This window comes from Ambystoma mexicanum, chromosome 9 (genome assembly GCF_040938575.1).
Source record: "Ambystoma mexicanum isolate Mex_15411 chromosome 9, UKY_AmexF1_1, whole genome shotgun sequence".
Lineage (NCBI taxonomy): Eukaryota > Metazoa > Chordata > Amphibia > Caudata > Ambystomatidae > Ambystoma > Ambystoma mexicanum.
In genome coordinates, this window is record NC_090931.1 from 1541477010 (window position 1) to 1541495149 (window position 18140).

At 44.5% G+C, this 18140-nt stretch overlaps 1 protein-coding gene across 1 annotated transcript in view; it reads left to right on the forward strand.

Moving 5' to 3' along the window:
- LOC138489480 (uncharacterized) overlaps nucleotides 1-18140 on the forward strand; it is a 446304-nt gene that overhangs the window by 215580 nt on the left and 212584 nt on the right. The window contains exon 4 of the mRNA XM_069617218.1: nucleotides 13939-14013. Within this exon, the coding sequence (XP_069473319.1) occupies nucleotides 13939-14013 (75 nt within the window). The remainder of the gene's footprint in view (nucleotides 1-13938; nucleotides 14014-18140) is intronic.

The following is an 18140-nucleotide window of genomic DNA, read 5'->3' on the forward strand; positions in this document are numbered from 1 at the left end:
CAAGAGTTATTGTAGGCGAACTCAGCTGCTGGCAACATTGAAAATCAAGAAGACTGGTATTGAAGACAAAGACAGCGTAAGTATTGTTCCATGGTACCGTTAGCCCGTTCTGTCTGCCCATCAGTTTGAGGATGATAGGAACTGGACATGCGATCTTCCATGAGCAGGGCAGACGTTAGTGCTTTCCAGAATCGGGATGCAAATTGCGAGCCCCTGTCTGTGACAATAACCGAGGGCAAACCAAAAAACCGGAAGACGTGCTTTAGGAACATATCGGCCAGATCCTTAGCAGTAGGAATACCTTGAGTAGGTACGAACAAGGCCATCTTAGTGAAGTAATCGACTACTACCCAGACCGTGTCGTAACCTTGGACAGAAGGCAGTTCGACTACAAAGTCCATGGAAACCATGAACCAGGGTCTGTGAGGAACCGGTAACGGTTGTAGTAATCCCATAGGTTTACTCAGTGTTTTTTTACATTGTGCACATAGGGCACACGAGGAGACGTAATCCACAACATCTCTAGTCATCTTGGGCCACCAGCACCATCGTTGTAGAAGTTCCAACCTTTTCCTTTGACCCGGATGAGCTGCGACCAGAGAATCGTGACCCCAATGCAAAGCCTTGGTACGCGTTTCCTCTGTCGGTAAGTACAGGAGTCCGTTCATGAACGGAAGACCTCTTTTGACATCGAGATGAAGGTCATGTATCTCCCGGGGATTAAGATTAACCCACTCTAGTATATCCTTCTTTAATGTAGGTTGAACAGAACAACCACAGACTACATGGTCTGCCAAGAGAAGCGGTTTAATGCTGTCTGAGTCGTCCTCCCCAGAGTGCAGACGGGATAAAGCGTCGGCCTTGGTATGGTCTCTTGCGGGTCTGTAGGAGATGCGGAAGTCAAACTGGGCAAAAAACGAGTGCCAACGGGCCTGGCGGGCCGTAAGGCATTTCATGGTTTTGATGGCCTGTAGATTGCGGTGATCGGAGTAGACAGTCACCAGGTGTTTTACACCAAGAAGATGGTGACGCCATGCGAGCAACGCGTCTTTGATGGCCAGCAATTCTTTCTCGGTCACCGTGTAGTTCTTTTCGTATGAGGCTAGCTTGCGGGAAAAAAACGCCACTGGCACTCGTTTTTTGCCCAGTTTGACTTCCGCATCTCCTACAGACCCGCAAGAGACCATACCAAGGCCGACGCTTTATCCCGTCTGCACTCTGGGGAGGACGACCCCGGAATCTTTGCATACCTGAGAAAGGATTGCACCTATGGCCAAATTAGAAGCATCCGCCTCGATGATGTATGGCAGATCAGGATCCGGGTGCTGCAGGATCGGAACCGTGGTAAAAGCCTCTTTGAGCAGATCGAATGCCCTCTGAGCTTCTGTTGTCCAGCGAAATGGAGTCTTAGGACTGGTTAGCGCGGTAAGCGGTGCCCCCACTCTTGAGAAGGAGTGGATAAAGCATCTATAAAAGTTCGCAAATCCAAGAAAAGACTGGAAGGATTTGTTGGAAACAGGTACCGGCCAGTCCAAGATGGCTTTTACCTTGGATCGACTCATTCTGACGCCATGACTGGTAATATCATACCCCAGGAATTCCACGTCCTGTGAGTGGAAGACACATTTCTCTGCTTTGACAAAGAGATGGTTCTCTCTTAGTCTTTGAAGTACCTTGGATACATGCTGTATGTGTTCCTGTAAGGATGTTGAGTATATCAGAATGTCATCCAGGTAAATGACCACAAATTGATCCATGTAATCACTGAATATATCGTTCATAAAAAACTGAAAAGTTGCGGGGGCGTTGCACAGGCCGAAGGGCATGACAAGGTACTCATATAAACCATGTCGGGTTTTGAAGGCGGTCTTCCACTCATCTCCTGCCCTAATCCTTACAAGGTTGTAAGCACCCCTCAAGTCTAGTTTGGAAAAAACCACTGAAGAGCCCAACTGATCCAACAGGACGTCAATCAAAGGTAGGGGATACTGGTTTTTAACCGTTATGGCATTAAGAGCCCTGTAGTCAATGCAGGGTCTTAAGTCCCCTTCTTTTTTAGGGAAGAAAAACAAAGGAGAAGCAGCCGGGGACTGAGACGGGCGAATAAACCCAGTCTGAAGTGCTTTGTTGATGTAGTCCTTCAGGACAGCGTCTTCCTGTTTGGTAAGGGAATAAACCCGACCGGTAGGAGTTTTGGCTCCAGGAATCAATTCGATAGGACAATCGTACTGGCGATGTGGCGGCAACACCTCAGCCTTGCCTTTGTCGAACACATCGGCAAACTGTCGATATTCCGGAGGTATCAATGATTTAGGTGATGCCATAGCATTTATTCTGGACAACCCTTCGAGAAAAGCCAAGACTGGGGTATTATGAACCCCACCGGAATCCAGAAAGCAGTGTTCGTTACAATGGTCCGAAGGGTACTGGATATGACCGGTGACCCAATCGATCACAGGGTTGTGTAGCTTCAGCCAAGATAGACCCAGAATCACTGGATATTGGGGTGCCGTAATTATGTCAAAAACCATCTTTTCAGTATGACCATCAGGTAAGGAGACCGTTATAGGCATTGTTTCCTCCGTTACCAGACCAGAAGATAGTGCAGAACCATCGACCGTTTTAACTGACTCGGGTACCGGTTTAGTGGACATAGGAATAGATGACTGTCTGGCGAAAGCAATATCCATGTAGCTGTTCGTTGCACCGGAATCTATCATGGCTTGGGTCTGAACAGTGATGTCGTTGAAGTATAAAGACATCACTACGGCAATGGAAGCATTAAGTGACAAAGCGGAGTCCGTCTTGGTACCCGGCATAGGGACTCCCACTATTGCCGAGCTCTGGCGTTTCCCGGCTTTTTTGTTGGCTTTTTAGGGCAAGCAACCAGTAAATGCTCCGCTGAACCGCAGTACATGCATAGGTTATTCTTGCGACGGTTTTCTCGCTCAGCGGTGGATAAACGACCCCGAATAGCGCCTATTTGCATGGGTTCAGGTTCGCCAGAAGAGGGCTGAGAAACTCCTGGAAGATTTGGTGCGGACAGGAAGGGTTTCTTTTCGCCTTTTCTGGCGGTTCTCCGAGCATCGATTTGTAGAACAAGATCGATCAACTCCATGTATCCTGAGGGTACAACAGGGACTGTTGACAAAGCGTCTTTCAATTCCTCAGACAGTCCTTTATAGAAGAGTGCAGTCCTCTTATCGTCTGGCCATTGTGTTTCTGCTGTCAACTGGTTGAATCGTGCAAGATAGGCCACTAAAGTTTGGCTACCCTGTTGTAGATTCAACAGTTCTAAATCGGTGGCCTGAGTAGAATACCTCATGTCGAAAACCCTGCTCATGGCTGACAACAGTTCATCGCAGTCATATAGCAGAGGGCTGTTGGTCTCCAACAATGGATTCGCCCATGCAGCAGCAGTGCCCCCCAAATGCGACAATACGAAAGCCGCTTTGGTTGTCAAATCCGGAAACGAATTGGGTCTACACAAGAAGTGGAGACGACACTGATTAACGAACGTGCGATAGTTCTTTGGGTCTCCAGTAAATCTTTCAGGTGGAGCCAGAGGCAATTGGGTTGGCATCAACACCTGGACAGTTTCCCTTTGCGGTACAGACGCGCCTGAAGTAGAGGCAACGGGAACTGGGGCAACCCTTCCTAGTGAGGAAGTATGTATGGCGTCTTGCATTACGTCCATACGATGGCGCATGGTGTCCTGAGCAGTGATCATTTCTTGCCTTAAATCAGACACCAATTGGGTGAGAACAGACAGAGGATCAGACTCCTCCAACATGGCTTCTGATTCTGTTATGCTTTGATTCAAGACAATTAAACAAAATGAACACCAGAGAATAACGCAAGGTTTGTAAAGGATACAGGCTGGTAGTAACAAAGGATACACTCGAAGACTTCTTCCAACAGGGACGTCGGAGGTAGAACGTAGCGTATCAAAGAGAACCTTCTAACTAATGTCACTCTCTGACTAGTACGATCTACAGTCAGATAGAGCTATTAGTGGGAAGGGCATGAGTGGACCAAGATTCACCAAGCTGTAGAAAAAGAGGAGCTATTTAGAATTCTGTTTGCAAAGTAGGACAATATGAACCTATGTTGTAAGCACTGACCTGGATATGCAGCCAAGGAAGTCCTAGGAAGTCCAAAGAATCCAAGGAAACAACGGCAAGGGAAGGGTAGTGAGGGTTCTAACCCGAGCAAAACGAGGGCCGCACTAGAGGCGGGTTGGTGCACACGCAGGAGAGCGTCCACAGTCCCGTGCACATGTAGAAGATGTGAGGAAAGTCTTGATCCTGGAAAGTATGCCCAAGCAGTAGGAGTTCGGTAAGTAAGGTAGAGCTGAGTCTTGGTAGACTGGAGCGGAGTGGAATGCAGAGATGGCCTCTGCAAGGTCTGAAATAGAGCAGTATGCAGAGCGGGACTCTGCCGGGTCTGAAATAGATAGAGGCAGAGCGGGTTGAAGGTGTATCCTGGAAATAGGGCTGTGCGGCGACTCCGTCGGGGAAGAGCAGAGGAGTGCCGTCTAGAGCACGGAAGAGACCGAGCTCGAGGAGGAACTGGAGTAGCGGGAAAACTGCGTCGGAACGCAGGAAGACAACCGTGCCCTGGTAAGTAAGGCAACTGCAAGGCAAACAGTAGCAGAAATCTCCGAAATAAATGCCTTGGAAGGCAGGCGTCTGCGAGAAACAGCAGACACGCTCCGGAACGCGAGGATCATAAACAACGATCAGAAGCGCATGTGTGAAGCTTCCGCTTCCTTAAATGGGGTCAGCTGACATGCGTACGTACGTAGACGTCACTGCGCTGGTCATGTGATAAGTATTTTAGCAATAGCGTTTCCCGGACAGCTTCCACTGAGTATAGAACGGTCTAGCCGTTCTCAAAGCTGATGACACCGGGAAACCGGAACGTGTAGGTGTAGCAATGGAGCCGGATGGGGAGGCAGGTATGACAGACCGGACCAGTCCCAGACTCGAAGAATGAAGAAACGTCTGGGTTCATTTTGCATTACACAAGGAACGACTTGCATTCACTCACGGCAATCCAGACTAAGGATGTAAAGCTGGACACGGGAAACCAAGTGAAAATACAATTGAAAATACCAATTGACATACATCCCCCTATTGAGAGGGAAGATTTGAAAAGCCCTCAGAACACGAGTCCAACATGTAAAAGCCTGATGGAAGAAACTACGTGCCTTTGGACCGAAAACAGGGAAGAAACTATAAACCATGAAATAAACACCACGGAGCAGGAAATCAAACATGGGAAATGCTCCTGAAATTCAGACATTTTGGGGGCTGCAATAATTAAGGAGAAACCGTCAGTGAGTGTGGAACCAACCCTAGAAACTCCATCTGAGGTGCCGGATGAAACTAAGAAGTCAGAGGGGCAGTTGAAGACTAGAGACCAGCAAAAAGAAAATAGGTTGATTACTCGGCCGATTAATAAGCAAAAATCACCTTCAGTGGTCAGAGCTCCTAGATTCAAGTATAGCCATGACGCAAGAAAGGCCTTTGCGAACCGCCGATCTTTGAAGATGTTTGGTCCACTAAAAGCATCAAAAAGTCAGGGATCAAACCTTCTAATGAGCTTCTTTAAGAGAAGATGTGATGACCCTTGAGTCAACACAAGAGGAGCCGTCGGATGCTGAAATACTAGAGAGTATGGAGAATTTACAAGAGACTGAAACCTCAACCATGAATAAGAAGGAAAAAAGTACAAGAGATACAAGGAAACCCCCTGAAACATAGACGGGAAACTTGCTAATGACTATAAAATGGCATTTTGGCAAGCCCCTGGTGGCACCATCTAAAAATCAAACAAAGGGAGAAAAACCTAATCTAGGGGAGCTCAACATCTGCCCAGTTAAAGTAGATCTAAATGAAGAAAAACGAGTAAGCTTACAGTCTGAAGTAAATCAAATTACGACATCAAATAAATTGTCTAAAACCTTTCTAGAGGATGAAATCAATCCGGAATTGCAAGAAGAAATTGAGACCGAAGAATCCGTCAAAACTCTCACAGAGGGGATCAGAGAGCTGAGGGACGGAAGCAGAGACAGAACAAAATCTCCACGATTAACAGAAAGAAGCCTTGAGGAAATAAACACAAGTAATGCCATCCCCACCCACAAACTTTATGCCCTCCCGGGTACGCCTCCACAAAATAGGAGACTAAGTGAAATCTCCAACAATGTATCTAAAGAAACACCACAGAAGAAAGTGGACCTGATGCCGATCATGTCTACAGTGACCATCGCGTTAGCACCCTTCAGTAAATTGTATGAAGCAGTAAATGATTCCCTCAAGGATCAGAAACCCTGATCGCGCTAATGCCTACAACGTTGGCATATTTGGAGGGTTAAGTAATGGCAAAAGAAACTAAATCCAATCAGAGAAGAGCTCAAGATCCAGAGAGACTCCGATGCTTCAGCGATGGTCAGGATCAAGGCAGGAATCATCAAATTTACCTTATAGGAACTCGTACAACAAGTTCTCAAACTAGGGGTGGCTTGGTCGAAGAGGCAGGTTCCATAAAGACACGGATCACGCCGGACACTGCAATAAATCCAAACGAGATGTCACCACACCAGGCTCCTGTAGTAACAACAACACAGGTGAAGTGTCGATTACCCGAAAAAAAGGGCCTTCCCTGAGTTAACAGAAAAGGGCAGAAAAATCGACTAAGCCCAATCATAGCAGGTGCATAGTTACTGAGACCCCAGACAAAGTGACGAACTTGATAATAGGGAAAAAAACTAAACAAAAACCTAGATCCCATAAGTGGAAATAGCCTTAAAAAACTGAAACGATATGGAATATTTACCAAAACCAAGCAATCAGAACAGGGAAATAAATCCCAGCAGGAGACTAAAAATAACCATCAGGAGCAAAGTACAGTGGAAATACTTAAAGACACAAAGACAATTTCATTAAAAAATACTTATGGAACTAACAAGTTGGGAGCAACTTTAAGTAAACAACGCATTGTCAGGGAGGAGAATAAGAAAGAAATAGCAGGAGCAGCCAGCCCGAAGGAGCAACAGAATGATTGCTCGCTGGATTTAATGGACATAAGTTTGTACACTGTGGAGAACTCTGAATCTGAGCTTTATGAAATTCCTGGACAGAAAAGAAAAGCAAAGGAGCTACCATCAAATACAGAGTATTTGGAACCAAAAAAGAAAGTGATAATAATCGATCCGGTTTCGCTGACTTTCCCTACATTGGATGAAAAAAGGAAAAAAATACTTAGGAAACAACAAGATTTTTCTCCCGATTTCATCAAAGACAAATCAAGCGGGGACAAGGTCACCACGAAGTCTGTGCTAGATTTAAAGCATTCCTACTTGACAACACAAAATACAATGAGAACCATAAAGCGGAAGACTTGTAGCACGAGCCAAAAGGATCTAGGGATAAATTAAACGAGAAGAAAGACAGAAGATGTAGATATTTTAAGAGAAACTAGACCACCAAACATAACTCGAAAAATCCAGAGCAGTTGTATTTTGAAAATGGACCGCCTTTTGGACCTTGATGACGGTTTAATCCTCAATAGGAAAACAATAATCAGACTCTTTAAGTACATACCAAGTCTGAGAAATATCCACTCAGAAGATCTTTATATAGTGGAACTGTCTGAAAATGGCCATTCAGATTGCTCATATCTTCACATTACTTCCAGTACTTACCAGTAGTGAAGAATTTGCTTCTGGAAGCAGCAGAAAATCTACTACTCTTGGGATATGACCTGAGAGAAGTTAGAAAACATATGGAGAGAAATGAGCATCGGGAAGAACAGGAAGAGATTGGTATAGACAAAGGGAGCCACCGTGATTTAAGCAACAGAAGCCATAGAAGAGAGAGAGATCGCCTAAAGAGCAGGTGACTAACGAAGCAGATAGTAGAAGAGGAGTCTCTACACATAATGACCAGAAAAGATCACATAAAGACGAAAATTCAGTCGCTATGCCCTCAGAAGAAAATGGAGTAGAGGAAATCGGGATAATTCCACAGAAACAGTTAGAAACAGTTAGAGGCTCAGATAGGAGACTGCAGGTCCCCCAATTGAAATTGAAAATAACAGTCGACCAAGACCAAACGAGAAAAAAAAAAAAATCTAAGATCATCAAAGGGATCGGTGCCAGATTGCCATATTGCAACACAAAACAAGTGTGCTTGGCTCCCGGGAGCTCTTGACAATGACCTAAACAACTAACCATCATTAATCAAGATCAATGCTCAGAAAACAGGAAAGCTATTAACAGAGGGAAAGAATCTACTATAAATAAGCTTCTGATGGCCTCCTGAAACACTAGAGGTTTTAATCACCTCACCATAAAGAGCGATGTTAATCTTGGAAAGTTTAATTTTCTCAGCTTGCAGGAAACATGGCTCACTGCAAAACCACATTTGGATGGTTATTGAATTGCCTTTACACTAGCGGTTTTGTAAATCGAAACTATTCTGGACGAAGCTTACACAATCCATCAAATTGATTACATAATAATAACCAGAGACTTAAATTCGATCGGCCCGGAAATCAGGGAGCAAAACGTCCCCTCGACAAAAGCATCCCTAAGTTTGGAGAGAGAAAGGCAATGGGCAAAGCTCATGGATGCCCGTGATCTACATAACCTCCACTGGTTACGGACAAAAGCAAATTTAACAATTGAACTTTTAAGGTACAAAAAATTAGAAATAGTGACCATTATATTCTAATAACAGCATGGAATGCACCGCAGAATCAAAGAGAACACATGGAAGCTGACCTGGAAATGAATGAGGGAGGCACAACTCTCGGAAAAGGTCATTACTCAAATCTCAAGTCAAAATGAACTTTATAAGATGGATCCAATAAGACGGATCCAATAAACATCTTAACCCAAACTAAATCCTCGGTAGACTATGTACCACTTCCTTTGGTACACCGACTTGGGAAAGTAACAAAAAGGGGCCCTTTACAAACTCATAACCACATATATGATCAACAAGTGGTTGAACAAAGGAGGACCTTACGACAACTTAAGCAGCTAGCAAGGAAAATTCGATCACCGGAAAACCAATTGAAGGCCAAGACCGCTGAAAAAGTATATAAAAACGGGTTGATCCAACATCGATCAATAATGTACCAGCATGATGCAGAGGCGATGCTTCAAGTGATCTCCGAAAGAAAATCTCGCGAATTTTGGTCCTTAGTAAGAACAACAAAGAAAAATACCATAGATCCCATCTTAAATAACGTGGGGATAAAACAATGGTTGGACCACTTTGAAAATCTATATAAACACCCAGAAAAGGACACCTTGGCATCACCGTCCCAGATCGATGGCCCATGGTTGGTACCTTGTGACACAGAGTCCATTATACTCAAAATGACTAAACTTAAGAATTCAAGGGCTCCGGGCCCGGATGGGATTTCTAATATAGATTTTAAAAAGTATCCCCTAGTATGGGCTAAATTAATGTCAAAAGGTTTTGAAAATTGTAACAGACTCAATCTAATTCCCCCCACATGGAAAACGGCGAATATAGTGCCTATATTCAAAAGGGCAGCTAAGGACGATCCACGCCAATACCGACCTATTGCTTTACTTGACGTGATTGGTAAAGTATTTGGGGCCCTTCTTTTGGATGAATTACAGACCTGGTTACAAAAGGCTGGCTACATCGACCCGTTTCAGACAGGGTTTGTGAAACACACAGGAACTACAGCAACATTCTACTCTTAAGTAGCGTTAAAGCAAGAATCTTGCAGGGTATAATGAGAGTATTTATGGTGTTCGGTGACCTGGTACAAGCTTTTAACCAGATCAACCGGGACCGCATGTGGAGAAAGCTGAAGCAAAGAAACTGCCCAGAATCCCTGTTGGCCCCACTCAAAGCCCTTAATTCAGGAACAACTATGAAAGTAAGGATAAGTCGGGAGGGAAATTTAACAACAGATATCCTGACAGCTAGAGGCGTCAAACTGGGATGTCCACTTGCGCCGACCCTTTACAATGCCTATATGGCGGATTTCGAGAATAGTGAAAAAGGAATTAGAGCTTTTGCACCGACAGTAGGCGGCTCAAAGATCTCGCGTCTTCTTTACGTCCACGATATCATTTTGATGGACCAAACTGAGGTAGGCCTACAAAGGCAAATAAACAACTTAATGAACTATTTGAAGGAAAACGATTTGGAATTAAATAAAACGAAAACAAAAATAATCACCTTCGAAAAGACCTCAAGAAAACTGAAGACATCGAAATGGCACGCCGACTCGGTTATTCTGGAAAAAGTGACACATTTAAAATATTTGGGAATAACCTTAAACAACAATGCCTTGGAGAAACCTATGCAAACATACATGTATGCAAAAATTAAATATTTAATATCGCAAGCAAAGGCGCTAGACAAGAAATTCTGTTGCTCCTGTCTGATTCCAATCTTGAACTACTACAGGGTAAAAGTGGTCCCAAGTGTAACATATGGAGCTGAAGCTATGCCTAAGATTCCCGCAAACATATGGCCCAAACTTGAAGGTTTGTTTTGGCATCAGGTACTGGGTCTACCAGCCTCTACCCCAGTGACTTTGGTTTGAAGAGAACAGAGCTTGACATCACTAAAAACAATAATTGAGCGAAACTCCTTACTGTTGTATCGAAAGGTCATCTTACAACCGAAGCCAAATAATGTCGAAATAATTGCAAAAGAACTCAAAGAAGGCAAAAACAACATGCCAACAAAATGGGCATTGGACAACATTCATTTACTGGAGGAAATATGTTAATCGGAAGAGGAGCTTTTAAACAACCCGTGCAAAACGATAAAGAAGTTAATAGAATTAGACTGGAGTAAAACCTTAGAAGAGGCGGCGACCTACAAACTTGCTGTGAAGGTCTCAACTGACCTAAAGAAGGTTAATGAAGTAAGAGGTTACCTGATAAAATTCCCAAATAAAGAAGTGAGCCGAACATTCATGCGAATGCGCCTAAGCTTGCTGAAAACCAGAGAAATAATAGCCATTAGAGATAAATCCAGTGCAAACGAATGTCGTTTTTGCAAAAACACTAACCAAATAGAAACTATGCAACATCTTTTGATGACCTGCAATGGTACACGGGCAGCCAGAAAGATTTATTTGGGAAAAATCTGGAGATCAACAAAATCGCTTGACGAAGAAGCATGGTGGTCCCTTCTGATGAGTGGTGAAAAAACACAGTGGGTTATTGCAGTAACATTATTTATGAAAAATATTGGTTTGGAAAATGTAGACAGTTAACTGGATTTTCTACTGGGAGAAGACTGCTGGAGGACGGATTATGAAGAATGAGGATTTTATGTGAAGACTAAGAATATGCAATATGGATCTTTTTGTTTGGATTGCTTTCTTTTGTAAAAACTGTAATACAAATAATACAGATTTTTTTTTTTTAAATAAATAAAGTAGACCTTCTTGGTCCAGAAGAATGATTTCCTTCTTCTGGACTGGGGATAAAAGTTCACCTCCAGGCTTTGACTTCTTAGTGGAATAACTCCCTTCCCAGATCAAAATTATCCTCAACACAAAAGACAAAGTTCCGTCATGTCTCTCTGTGAGGCACACTGCTTATCTTTTAACACTTTGCATTAGAAAGTCATTTCAGCTTTTGTTCACAGGCGAAGGACTCCCTTCTCCTGGTATCCGGATTTCACAGTTCAAGACAACCATGGGGAATGACTCTCTTCCCCTGGTCTCTCGTTCACTTTGGTTTCACAATTCAACACTTTCAGTCTTTCAGTTCGAGGGCCCCAGACCCAGGCTTCCCAGTCTCCAGGCTTGGGCAAACTTGTTTCACTCTTCTGCCAAGTACTGCCACAAGGAAGATGGGTTGTACTTCTCTTCTCTTGTGAGTGCAGGTCCCAGACTGGATATATCTACTACTTTGATTTGGCAAACCTGCTGCACTCTCCTGCCAGGTACTGCCACGAAGAAGATGACTTGTACTTCTCTCTTATGGATGCAGGTCCCAGACCCGACTTTCTCTTCGACTCTGATTTGTCAGACCCGGTTTACTATCCTGCCTGGTACTGACATGAAGAAGATTACTTGTACGTCTTCTCTCTTGTGGATGCAAGTCCCAGACCCGACTTTCTCTTCTGCTCTGATTTGTCAGACCTGGTTCACTCTCCTGCCAGGTACTGCCATGAAGAAGATGACTTGTAGGGATCTTTTTTTATGGGTGGTGGTCTGGTCTCTGTGCCCCTTTACTGTGAGCCACCCACGTACCTTCTGCATAGCAGTCCCCGCTCCAGTGAGTGACACAGTGATGATGGTGTTCTCCCCAGCTCCTGGGTGTCCATTCCTGAACACAAGCAGGAGTGCTTTTTTGCTCACCGCTATGTGGCTCTCTCTCTGGTTTCGCGTAGTGCGAGAAGGGGACTTGTGCCTCTCTTGCTAGCCATGTTCAGCGTTGTTTACTGGGCTCCAGGACCACCATTTCCTCTGTGTTGTCACCCCTTCCCCCTGGGCCGCTCTGCTCGGCCTCGTTGACTCCACACAGCCCTGTGCCTCATCTGTTATGTTTCTCGTTCTCTCAGGCTTCTCTCCAGGGACTCATTACAGACCTCCTGCGGGTCCTTCTCTGTGCCAAAGTCTGGTCCGTTCGGCAGCGGCGCTCTGCCTCCCAATGACGTTGGTATGTCGGAGGCTTGCTTCTGAGTATCGCTTCTCCTCCATTCAAGGGGGAAAGTCCTTTTATTCTTACTACCAGATACCAAAGGGCTGTGTTTAACTGTCAAGCCCATTGAGAGGCCAGCATTGCCTTAAGCCAACTGTTCAAATGCACTTTCTACATTATTTGGAGTCGATAGCTGACCGTCAGATCCACTACTGGTATTTCCATATATGCAGAGAATGTCTCAGTAGTAGCGAGTTCCTTACTGGAATGGGAGCGATTGTCCCCTAGAGGGGAGTCACTCCTAGTGAGATCCCACTTTCCCAAACCCCTGGGGGGGGGTTTGTTTAGTGGGCTCACCGCCCTAGACTTAAAGGGGATGGCTCCCTCCAAGGAAGAAGGGAAGAAATCTCCTGATTCGTCACAGTACTTAAATCGTAAAAGGTACAAAAGAATGATTAAAGTAATTAGCAGACCTCTCTGCTAAATCACAGATTGCAATGCAGTAGTGCTTATAATATGCAGGTCTTGCATATTCCAGAACTTGGAGCCTTTGCAGCGGGCAGTGTTCGAGGGCTGGCAGTTGCGCGAGCTCAGCGACCAAGTAGATGCTACACAAAGAGACAACTACCTGTCACCTACAGTGTCTGCACCAAACTATTTCAAGACAACCAAGCTATTTCATTAAACAGTCTTTGCTGGGACCAGTTAAATAAAGCTAGCAGAATCACAAAAAAAGGAAGCAGAAACAAATAACTCCTTCTGTTTTATAGAAGTGCTTTGCCTCTTTACGGGAGGAAGTCCCGCCGTTAGTAAAGCCAGAGGGTCCTCTTTGTGAGGAGCACAAAAGAGCTGATGGGCTGTTCTGGCAAAAATAAAATGACTAGTTACTAAATGAAAGGCTATCTATTTTGGTAAGAATTTTTAGCCTTGGCTATAGGACGCAGGATGAATTTGATGTATTGTTCCTCGATTGATGTGGCAATTGGAGCAAATCCGAGTTTGTCCTTGCATGCATGCTTGATGTTCTGCTGCATTCCCGTTCAATAACAATTCATTTCACCCCTTCTGATGAACACCATTCGAGTAGACTCACAATGTTTCTGAAATGGTGGAGATGTAACTTTTTATTACCTTGCCTATGTCTAGGGAATGATGTAATTAGTTTAATTTTGCATTATTACATTAGTTTAAACTCATCATCTGAAGCACATAACGGTCCTTAACAAGTTGTACCTGTTTTTCTTTTCTAAATACTGACATTCCTTTGAGGACAGATGAAGACCCAGCTTCAATGTTCATTCATGATCTTGGCGATGAAATCGGAGGAAGGAGCTTGGACCCAGACCCGGGTGAGTTGCCAATGCCCTGAGTGCTCCTGAAGCGTGGACTGGGCGGGGAAATGCACACCTGATCCTAATTGGCTGTGCATCTGGCCCTGCTCAGTTAGTCATCTTGGCTGAGCAGGGTGCAGACACTCCTGGTTTGGAATGAATTGGCTCATGATCACTACTCATTCTAATCAGTGGTCCTGGTTTTCTGCATGTCTTGGGTTGGACAGTGGGGTATCTCTTCTCACCATGGTACTGGCACTCCTGTGTTTCTGCATGTCTTGGGTTGGACAGTAGATTATCTTTCTCACCATGGTACTAGCACTCCTGGTTTGCTTCATGTCTTGGGTTGGACAGTACATTATCTCTTCTCACCATGGTAATGGCACTCCTGGTTTTTTGCATGTCTTGGGTTGGACAGTACATTATCTCTTCTCACCATGGGACAGGCACTCCTGGTTTGCTTCATGTCTTGGGTTGGACAGTACATTATCTCTTCTCACCATGGTAATGGCACTCCTGGTTTTTTGCATGTCTTGGGTTGGACAGTACATTATCTCTTCTCACCATGGTACTGGCACTCCTGGTTTTCTGCATGTCTTGGGTTGGACAGCAGGGTATCTCTTCTCACCATGGTACAGGCACTCCTGCTTTTCTGCATGTCTTGGGTTGGACAGTACATGATCTCTTCTCACCATGGTACAGGCACTCCTGGTTTGCTTCATGTCTTGGGTTGGACAGTATATTATATCTTCTCACCATGGTACAGGCACTTCTGGTTTGCTTCATGTCTTGGGTTGGACAGTACATTATCTCTTCTCGCCATGGTACAGGCACTCCTGGTTTTCTGCATGTCTTGGGTTGTACAGTACATTATCTCTTCTCACCTTGGTACTAGCACTCCTGGTTTGCTTCATGTCTTGGGTTGGACAGTAGATTACCTCTTCTCACCATGGGACAGGCACTCCTGGTTTGCTTCATGTCTTGGGTTGGACAGTACATTATCTCTTCTCACCATGGTACTGGCACTCCTGGTTTTCTGCATGTCTTGGGTTGGACAGTACATTATCTCTTTTCACCTTGGTACTGGCACTCCTGGTTTTCTGCATGTCTTGGGTTGGACAGTACATTATCTCTTCTCGCCATGGTACAGGCACTCCTGGTTTGCTTCATGTCTTGGGTTGGACAGTACATTATCTCTTCTCACCAGGGTACGGGTACTCCTGGTTTGCTTCATGTCTTGGGTTGGACAGTAGATTATCTTTCTCACCATGGTACTGGCACTCCTGGTTTGCTTCATGTCTTGGGTTGGACATTAGATTATCTTTCTCTTCATGGTACAGGCACTCCTAGTTTGCTTCATGTCTTGGGTTGGACAGTACATTATCTCTTCTCACCATGGTACTGACACTCCTGGTTTGCTTCATGTCTTGGGTTGGACAGTAGATTATCTTTCTCACCATGGTACTGGCACTCCAGGTTTTCTGCATGTCTTGGGTTGGACAGTACATGATCTCTTCTCGCCATGGTACGGACACTCCTGGTTTTCTGCATGTCTTGGGTTCGACAGTAGATCATATCTTCTCGCCATGGTATGGGCACTCCTGTTTTTCTGCGTGTCTTGGGTTGGACAGTACATTATCTCTTCTCGCCATGGTATGGACAATCCTGGTTTTCTCCATATCTTTTGTTGGACAGTAGATTATCCCTTCTCACCATGTCTCGGGTTGGGCAGTAGACAATCTGTTCTCACCATGGTATAGGCACTTCTGGTTTTCTGCATGTCTCCGGTTGGACAATAGATTATGTCTTAACATGGTACGGGCACTCCTGGTTTTCCGAGTGTCTCTGGTGGTTGAGACGAATCGCGGGATTCAGTCTCTTCTCCCTAGGGCGCAGCCTTTTCCTGTGTGGCTAGGGAGATGAGCTTGCTATGCAATACCCTTCCTAGTGGTAGAGGCTAGCAAGACCTCACTGGGAGAGATTCCCCCCATGGGGGCAAGGACTCCTGTTCCGCAGAGGAACTGCCTGAGTTACTCACTCACAAACCACCAGTAACAATCACTCTTCAGAATGACCAAGAGGATCAAGCTACTGTATGTTACTGTGCAAGAGAAGGATGAGCTCCATCTTTGGGAGAAACCCAGGAGTTTCAAATCAGCGTTGCAGAGAGAGAAGCCTGGTAGTTTCAGGTCAGCGTTGCAGAGGGAGCTGACAGAAACCGGGAAGGTCTGCCTGTCGACGTGGCAGACAGCCGGCGTGTGAAGCAACCATGATGAAAGCTGTAATCGGGAGACAGGGAAAGGGAACCCCAAAGAAGAAACCAAACTGTGAGTGGAAGCGTGACCAAGACACGATGGGCTGTCCAGTACGACGTTGAGACCACACAGCCTCTGACATCACGGAATGGATGCAGAGGGAGAGAGCGAACTGAAGAGAAGACAAAAGCCAACCTGACAGCGAGAGAATACTTTCCCGTCCTGCAGACAAACCCGGTAACGTTAACCCCAAGGAAAGAAGGTAACAGGAACAGCGAGAGACCCGGGAGGGACAACTAACATAGCGACATATCAATCATACTCGTACCAGTAATTGTGAAGAGAAGAAGTCAAGTGTGAATCATTACTGGTACAATCATACTCGCCCCAGTAATATTGTAGAATGGAAGTTACTTGGGAATCATAATTGGTACAGTCATACTCGTCACAGTAATACTAAAGAATGGAAGTTACTTGTAAATCGTTACTGACACAATCATACTTGTCCCAGTGACAGTGAAGAGTGGAAGACAAGTAAAAATCGTTACTGGCACCATCATACCCATCTCAGTAACATTAAAGATTGTAAATCAAGTGATACTCCTTACTGGAAGAATCATATTTGTCCCAGTAAAAGTACAGAGTGGGAACCAAGTGAGGATTATTACTGGAACCTTCATACTTATCTCAGTAATAAGAAAGAGTGCAAAGAAAGTGAGAAAGCTTTTTGAAAGTGTTGTTAACTGGCCCAGCCAGGAAAGAGAGTCAATAGTGTGTCAAGAAAGAGCAATAAGGATGTTGTCAAGAGAAGGAGACGGAACATCAGAAGGGAAAAAGCAAGGTGTTAAGAACACATTAGAAAAGCTGAAGAATCCTATTTCTGAACTGTGTGAACTCATCAAGGTAGTTGCTAAGAACTATCTCGGACTCCACTACTAAAGTGACTTTGCTGAAGACATTCTCCTGTGCTTTGGCTATTTTGAATAGTGGTAGGGGTACAGTAGTCTAGATTTGGACAGAGGACAGTTCTTCCTTTGAGACTCCATGACGACTGACGAGCACCCCAGTTAGTTTGTTTTAGGTAGGGAAACCCCATAGATTAGAGATAGCTAGGAGTTACACATTTTTATGTCATTGAATAGAATCCTTAAAAATGGAAACAACTCCTCGCTGTCCTTTATTTTCTGACCCAGATATGGTGTCAGAGTGGGATCAGGGCAACCTGATACAAAGTTGACCCACATAAGTTTTCCCAGAAACTAAACGCAGTAGGTTGGGCATACGTTTTAACAATTAGGGCCCTGAAACCATTCTACCTAGTATGAAGAGTATAGAAGGGAATGATTTTAAGATCTTTAGTCCCTATGAGCATTGGATACCTGCACAAGATAAGGCTATTTTGAGATTAGGTTTCCATATTAGCAACCCTGCATATCGTCTATGCAGTTCCACCAACAAAACCTTGGTGAGAAACCAGACTAATTGTACTCTCTCTTTTACACTATGAAGAGGAGTTCCAACTCATCCTCCTAAATTTTCTAGTGAACCCATCAAAATCAAGGGGTGAATCTTATGAATTAAGTCCCCCTTCAAGAACTATTAAAACTGGAAACCAGTGAGAAAACTCTATAAAACTCAGTGAAACCAGACCTTAGAGGTGTACCTACAGAAATTGCTTTTCTTTTCAAGGCGTTGGAGATACATTCCAACAACGTTCAGGCAAAATTTGCCATACGTTTAGGTTGAGATGGAATCCTGGGTTTCTAAAAAATCCCAGGAAATCTCTCCCTGAACAGTAGAAAAGAATTCTGAGGGTTTGGAGGTAACAACTATTTGGTCTTTCCACTGAAATATGTTTACCATTGGAAATTAAAAAAAAGGGAGAAGAAC